The sequence below is a fragment of the Macrobrachium nipponense genome, chromosome 15, assembly GCF_015104395.2.
Source record: "Macrobrachium nipponense isolate FS-2020 chromosome 15, ASM1510439v2, whole genome shotgun sequence".
Taxonomy (NCBI): domain Eukaryota; kingdom Metazoa; phylum Arthropoda; class Malacostraca; order Decapoda; family Palaemonidae; genus Macrobrachium; species Macrobrachium nipponense.
This window is the reverse complement of record NC_087208.1, coordinates 38,186,559-38,194,505: the sequence shown is the minus strand read 5'-3', so window position 1 is coordinate 38,194,505 and position 7,947 is coordinate 38,186,559. Positions and strand designations below refer to the sequence as shown.

At 36.3% G+C, this 7,947-nt stretch overlaps 1 protein-coding gene across 1 annotated transcript in view; it reads right to left on the bottom strand.

Moving 5' to 3' along the window:
* Positions 1-2,309: 2,309 nt before the first annotated feature.
* LOC135226800 (glutamate receptor-like) overlaps positions 2,310-7,947 on the bottom strand; it is a 40,222-nt gene continuing 34,584 nt past the window's right edge. The window contains exons 2-6 of the mRNA XM_064266491.1: positions 6,765-7,004; positions 6,118-6,383; positions 5,868-6,005; positions 4,218-4,404; positions 2,310-3,526 (exon numbers count right to left, since the gene is read on the bottom strand). Coding sequence (XP_064122561.1) covers positions 3,215-3,526; positions 4,218-4,404; positions 5,868-6,005; positions 6,118-6,383; positions 6,765-7,004 — 1,143 coding nt within the window. The 3' untranslated portion in view covers positions 2,310-3,214. The remainder of the gene's footprint in view (positions 3,527-4,217; positions 4,405-5,867; positions 6,006-6,117; positions 6,384-6,764; positions 7,005-7,947) is intronic.

Below are 7,947 nucleotides of genomic sequence, written 5' to 3'. Positions count from 1 at the left end.
CCGAATTCAGGATTTCAAGAAAAATTTTATCCTAAAAGGAATTTTATCATATTTGGATTTGGACTACTGTTGATTTTACCCAAATGTGGCAAAATTGATCCAAAGCACTTCATGAATTAATGTATGTAGGATAAACTATTTTAATGTGCAAATCAAATAAATGGCAAAAAGCACAACTGGAGAGGAACACCTGGAAGCTCTAAAACTATAATAAAAGATAATTATTATAATAGATCATATACTCGACAGTCAGTCTAAGTACTAGAAACGATGTATTATTTTAGGTACGTATACGGGCAGACCTGTTTACATAGTATAATTCACACTGATCATAACAAGAGGCTTTGGATGTATCCTTTACTTTAGAACTCCCACGCATTTGGGGAAAGCTAAAGTAGCATATGGGGATGGGATTAGCAGTTCAATGCCTTAACCACTCGGCCACCTTGTCATATATGGGGATGGGGATTAAGAGCGAGGCCTCAGGCCTAGCAGGTCTTCACTTCCAAAGTTAACTTAGAATGTATCCCTGTGTTTTATTTGTATGATTTGATTTGCAGCTTATTTCGAGTTAGGGTTGCCGTTTTGAGGAATTTCGTCTCTTTGTGTGGCTTTCTGGTGACATCTGGCAACCCTCCGTGGCTTTTCCGACCACAGGCCACGGCACTGAAGAAAAAAAATTCTTCACTTTGCCTTTTTATGTTTTATTATGAAAATAAAGATATAAAACATATCCTGCCTATTTATACAAATGTATTGTACTGAAATCCTGTATTTTTCTTCGTCAAAAATATTTTATATTAAGCAAGTGACGTGTAGTTTTCTAATATCACGGGAAATAATTCTACATCGGAAAATGCGCATTCTAACCATTAAATCATAAATAAAGTAAAAAAAAATCAGATGAACTGCATATGGTAACACTGCTAAAAGCCAATGATGTGGAGAAAAAACGGCATCACTGTAAATTCGAGTTAGGTATGGGGAGTTCAAGAGAGGAGTGTAAAGCCCCATGTTGGCAAGATATGGCAACTAAGGTAAGTTAGGTTGGGATTCAACCCCGCATTTCACTGGTTTTCATATTTCAACACCAAAAACCTCTTAAAATTATCAGTTTATTATTACAGATTTAAAAGTATAACATTTACAGACACAGCCGACTAAAGTTTAAGTTAAATGTGAAATATTGCATTAATAAACACTGAAGCCTATTAAGGACTAAGATACAGGCCTTCCACGGAAGACTTCCTTTGCAGTTTCTGGGCAAAGGGCTTAATTAATATATAAAGGGTACATCTAACGTAGAGAAAGCATTAAATTTATCCTTATTAGCTATACTCTACCCTGGCATCACTACTTAATTACTACCTACAAATATTTGCAATTCTTGTTACCTTCATTATTTCACAACACTTTTGCAGCTAGTTTTTCTTGTCTTTTAGTATATGTTATGTTATCTCTTCTTCTTTCCAATCTTATTCATAGCTCAAGTTTTCATACCGTAATTCTCTTGCATTGTTAAAATTTCATTCTAAAATATTTCTCCTGACAGTCAACATTATTGTATACAGTTGTCCTTTTCTCTCACATAATCATCCATCTCTTAAGTTTACTTCTCTGCAATTTTTTTGACAATCCAGTCTTTCATTTCCTTATTCAATTTTGCTTCATATGTCGCTTCATTTCCATATTAGTTAAGTGCTTTCTATTCTACAAATATATACCACAACCACTGCCTGGCAGTCTTCTACATTGGCAAAGATAGTACAGATTATCATAGTTCCATAAGTTTTCATTCGTATTTCTGGAAGGATATCTCTAAACTTTCTTTTGTTCCCATATTTCATAATCTCCACGGGGAGGTCATGATTTCAACTTTTTTTTTTCTCTCTTAATTCAAGGTTACCTTCCACAGTTTACAATCATCTGGGTATTGTTAAGAAATTCAGTCTCGTGAAAACAAATTGTTAAAAAATATCCACAATTATGTATTAAAAATATATTTCTATGTATAAATAGAACAAAGACTTTCGAACACCTGAACGCTGATGAGGAACACCGATCAGGTGTTCGAAAGTCTTTGTTCTATTTTTAAATAGAAATATATTTTTAATATATAATTGTGGATATTTTTTTTTAACAATCTGGGTATTATTAGCAAGTCCATCATCATAATGAACTCTACCTTCCACTTATTTCATATTTACTACGACTAATACCTATGAATTTTCTGGCTTTGAGCTGAAAATCATTTTTGTATATAATAAAAGTAAGGATATAGATTTCCATATTGCAAAAGACCCCTATCTATATCATTGCCAAAAGAAAATAAATTTAATACTTTTTATTTCACATATTACCAGGATACAAGAAAAATATGACAAACACTAATAAATTACCAGAACTATCACGGTATACAATAAAGCCTTACAGTTACAGGATATAGGCATTTCATAATCCGTTTGTCATTAAGCTATGTACTAGACAGGTGTATTTGTAATACTGGCTATTCTATAGCATAGATTGGAAAGAATTATATTTGATCACGTGCTAATATCAGATCACTAAGCATAACGACCTTACCAAATTGAGGTCAACACTTTGCTTAAGATTAACCCAAACTTAACTGGGAAGCAGTCTTCTTAATATAACACCAAATAGGAATACAAGGTATAAATTCAATACTAGAATATGAATCAGGATGTAATAAATTATATTATGTATACTCCTTCTAGGAAGTACCTAGAGTAGGTGCTACCTCTGTGGTTTTAAGCATTTATGTTTAGGGGGTGGAGCTGTTAGCATTATGCCCCCATGGATGCTCAAGGTTATAATATTACAATATTGTCTTGCTTTTCTCTTACTGGTAACCCATCCTAGTATAGACCACACCCAAGGGTGTGCACCTGCTGGTCTTTGGGGGTGCTGTATTTCGAAAATGAAACAAAAATTCATGTCTTTCTGTTATGCAACGTAACATCAGGGTTTCAGATTACGAAATATTATGGGCCATTATTAGTACTATTCTACAGAAGGTAATTAACGATTAAAATTGGTTAACCATTCATGAAATATTGAATATTTGAATGCCTAGTAGGTTAATGAGTAAGTGACACATTTTACAGCAGTATTTCCTGTGATAATTCATTCACAAGCCAAAATATAGACTAGACATGGGCTAATAAACAGCGTTGCATTTCAAGTAGCCCTAAGATCATTTCTCCATATCTTGTCCTCTCAGCCTAACCCTTAAGTCCTTGGCAGACGAATACCAAATGCTGAAGCTCTCAACGAAGAAGGCCACACCCCCTAAAACCATGCCTAGGGCCAAGAGCATCAGGGGCCCCTGGAAATGGACGATGTTGAGAGCCCTCAGCTCCATAGTATTTGCGGCTTCTGTAGGGAAGTCGCCCGTCCAGCTTTCCAGGCGAGCGCCTGCTTCCAGCTTTTGCCTCCTGCGGCTCTGTCGGCCGACTCTCTTGGCCTCTTCCAGCCAGTCTTCCATCCACTTGTCATAGATGCCTCCCTGAGGGAGATGGTAGGGGGAGGGTTAGGTTACAGAGAAACTATGTATTATAGGATAGTGAAATGTAAAAGGCTTTTTCCTTAAAAGGGTCATCACGTAACCTGTTTCCAGATATTGATAAAAATAAAATCATGAATTTTATAAAATCCGATGGAACTAACGTTGCTTTCTCTAAAAGTGTACATAACCTTGCTTCTTTTTTTCCCTAAAGAGAAGGCTGTGACTATCCAGAATTGTGGTTATTTAAATGTGTCTAAGAACCTTGAAATTTGTGTGGCGGGCATCGCTGTGCTATCACATGCTGGAAGACTTGCATAGACGTATTATCAGGAAGTTTTCAATTTATTTATTATTTAATCTACTCATTTTGGAGATTTCCCGTTCTTATCTCAAGATACCAGATACATTATATTCAGCAACCTTTGTAACTCTTATATGTTACTGGAATATCATAGTGATGCAAGATTTTCCACAACACGGGTGTGTGGTTGTCATCAAATTCCTTTTCACTGTCAACAAAAGCCACCATAAAGAGATTCCTAAATCCCATATATTCCTCCTCTTTCGTAATAGATTCCAGATCATATTTTGTCTTCATTCTAATGTTCTTGTCAAGACTCAGATCGGATAAACTACTAAAAAGCTTATATTATGAAAACTGACTAAAATTAGACTAACGTGTTCCACTCACCTCAATCAAAGCCAATATGACAAAATCTAAATCATTTTTATAAGGGGCATCGTGGGGTATGGGCCAAGCGTTGTAGATGGGCATGATCGTTTCCCTGCCCACATACAGCGGTGACGTCCCGTCAGCCTCCGTGTAACGATATGCAACATCGTACTGAAGGAAACGCAGCGAGCCGAAGTGGGGGTATCTGTGAGCCAAGAGAGCAAACTGTAGCTTTCTTCCAGTTCAAGGTTAGGTAGGCTACGGGGCGCTCTGGCTTCCTCCGTGTTTCTTGAGGTCTATTAGCTGTTTTCAGGGTTAGGCCAATTATGGCAAATGTCAAGGTCCTTCCAATATACTCAGAATAAAACTGAAGGGCCATGGTAAGTGTAAAGGAGACGGTCATGCTACGATATCGTCAATGTATTTTTCTGACTAAATGATATAGAAAATGGGTATTTTTCTAAATGATATAGAAAATGGGTACTTTTCTAAATGATATAGAAAATGGGATATGTATATAATACAGTACACGCGAGATAATTTGAGAAATTTACAGTTGGTGGGAAATTAGCCGTCTATTGTTTATATTTCTGTTCTCATCCCCGAGGGGCTGGTATTAAAAACTGCAATATTGGGGGCTTCTGCCATGTTTAGTACCAACCTCTAGGTCTAGGGGATAAAAGTAAAAACATAAATGACAGACAGTAAATTTCTAAAGGTCTCAGTAAGTTTCTCAAATGATCTCACTTGCACTGTCTTACACATTTATATATGCCATTGTCTATAGTGTCTAGTAAAAAACTTACATAAATAAACAATATCTCGGCGCAGCTGTCTCCTTTACACTTACAGAATCTATAACTTGGTTTATATAAGGTACATTAAATTCCAACGTTTCTCAAGAACTCGTGGGACAATAAATTTGAAATCTGAAAATTAGAGCATTAAAGTCTACCCTGTATAACACTTTAGACACCAAGGTTGATTGGCAGATGTCCATTTAACTATAGCTGGTTCACTTAAGGTAGATTCTTGGATGAGCCTTACGCCTACGAGACGTTTGTTTGGCGACCGCTGACTGGCTGGGAGCTACCTACCTCCCGGTACCAGCCAATCAGCGGCCGCCAAACAAACGTCTCGTAAGCATAGGGCTCATCCAAGAATCTACCTTAAGTGAACGAACTATAGGAGAGAATTTAATTAGTGACCTCTGACCCTTGGCCTAAATTGATGAGACAAACTTCACTGAAGACTCTAAATTAAATTACTTTTCCATATTCTTATTTTCTTGACGTAGCTTTTTTCCTACTCAGTACTGTAAAATGCATGGCAGCTAATATCACTCTTAGTGCAAAGTGAGTCAGCATGTGATTTGCACTGGAATTATTTAAATATTTCAGTAAAAGTGACTGCAGTGACTATGCTGTATTCTGAATCTCCTTTCTATTTGTATAAGGATGTTATATTGTCTTTGAAGCCCTTTAGAAAAATGAAATGGTATGAGCAACAATACTTTGAAATAACATTCTTATAAAACTATGAGCAATAAAATATTGAAATTGAAAGTATTAAAAATAAATATACAGCAAAAATGATTATGAAACAATAAGAAAAATTTATGAACAAAGCTAACGGGGAATTAATACAACTTGAAAATACTCTCCTTACTTTTTCTCCAGTGTAATTCTGAGGCCTTCTTCGATTTCATACCCCAGTTCCATCATGTTGCCCAGGGTCCTCATCGACTCCGTTTCAGAGTTCCTCAGGATTTCCCGAAGGGGATTTCCAAAACTGGGCATCGTTACCCTGAGGAAGGAGGTTAAAATATAGTACCGTGAAATATGAGGACCGAGTTGCCTATGCTACGTATTACCATGTAATAGGCCTAGAATTCATGATATCGAGGAGGAATTAGTACCTTTGAACAACTTTCGTCAGTTCCTCCAGAGTCTCAGGCCTCGGTGGGTATTTGGGTGCAATAAGAAAAGCCATCAAATTCCCCCTGTAAACTGATCCCACGATGAAAGCAAATACCAACCAAATCAGCAACAAGACTCTCGTGGAAGGTGTCTCTGGCAGACGGTTGCTTAGCGCTTGACCCAAGAGTGTCCCCAGTAAGTCCAAAATGACAAGTTCAGAGGAGTGTTTCTTGAGGTCTTGTAGCTTCTCTGAGCCTCTGATGACCTGAGAAGAAATTTACTTAGAAAAGGGCGATTAATGTGGACTGTGTCTATACTGTTCCCCAGTCTATAAATCTACTTTCTGATTAAAACTAGCCAACATAAGAAGCGATTCATTTGCATAGAATCAAAGAATGTGGACTAGGCCTACTGTTCTTCAATCTATAAATCCATTTTCTGATTAAAATCAACCAACATAAGAAGCGATTTATGTGCACAGAGTCAAAAAGTGTGTACTAGGCCTACTGTTCTTCAATCTATAAATCCATTTTCTGATTAAAATCAACCAACATTAGAAGCGATTCATGTGCTCAGAGTCAAAAAGTGTGGACTAGGCCTACTGTTCTTCAGTCTATGAATCAATTTTCTGATCACACTGACCTACCCCAATCAGTCCTATGCAAGCTATCACAGACGATCCCAGGATACAGAGCCAAACTTCATTAGTTAAAGGGTAGTACAGACTCTGCCACTTAGGCTCAGGAACCGGTTTAGCCATGACGAAGCCGACGTTGATGTCATGTTCATAAGTCCTCGTGTAATCGAATCTCTTCAGCCTTGAATGGTACACGGCATGTATGATAGGTGAAAACCAGGCTTTACGCTCTGTTACCTTTTGAACTACCTGAGAAAATGTCTAGAATTAGACTTGAAAACGTTATAGTCATCAGACATTCTGTAATAGCAATGATGTTGTCAAAACATTATATATTATACCTGCAAAGATGTCTAGAATTAGACTATAAGATTGTAATGATTAGACAATCTCACAAACGATACCTTATAGTCTTACGTAACTATACCTCTGAAGAAGTTTAGAATTAATTGGACTGTATTAATTGAACTGTCTTACATAGCAACACCTGTAAAGGTGTCTAGAATTAGACTTAGACTTGTAATTATTGGACAATCTGTAACAGCAATGATTTTGCTAAAATGTTATGTAACTATAACTCTGAAGACATCTAGAATTAGATGTCATTAAATTCAAGATGCTATCATCATAGGACAATCTATGACAGAAGTGGTTTAGTCAATCCGTAACGTAACTGTAATTACAAATAACTTTCCTATTCCTTAATCTTATCGAAGGGAAAGAGGTACGTACATTACTGTAACGCTTGAAAGATAAGATCATTATTGGGTTAGTAAATGACAGTAACTAAAATGGTAAGATATCCGTAATAAATGTTTTGAGGTCTGGAAGATTTTGGACATAACTTTATTTAACCAAAAAATTACCTACTGAAATTCCCACTATAAACAATTAAATCACAATTAAAGACTATTTGAAATGGTACTCCATTAAAAAAAAGAACATCTGAGTGAAAGAATTAACATACAGAACTGTATTAGTACCATGTCCAAATACTGTAGACTTCTTGGTGGAGTTCTGTAAGACTTACTATACAAGTTAGTATAACGTAGAATATCGCACATTAAAAGGCTAATAAATATTATTTTCCCACTTAATCCAAAAGATGAAGACCTTCAAAATGTGGAGAATAGTGTATACAAGGTAATAGATAGAAGTCACCTCCCTTAGTGTGAAGGTGAGACCTTCAAAA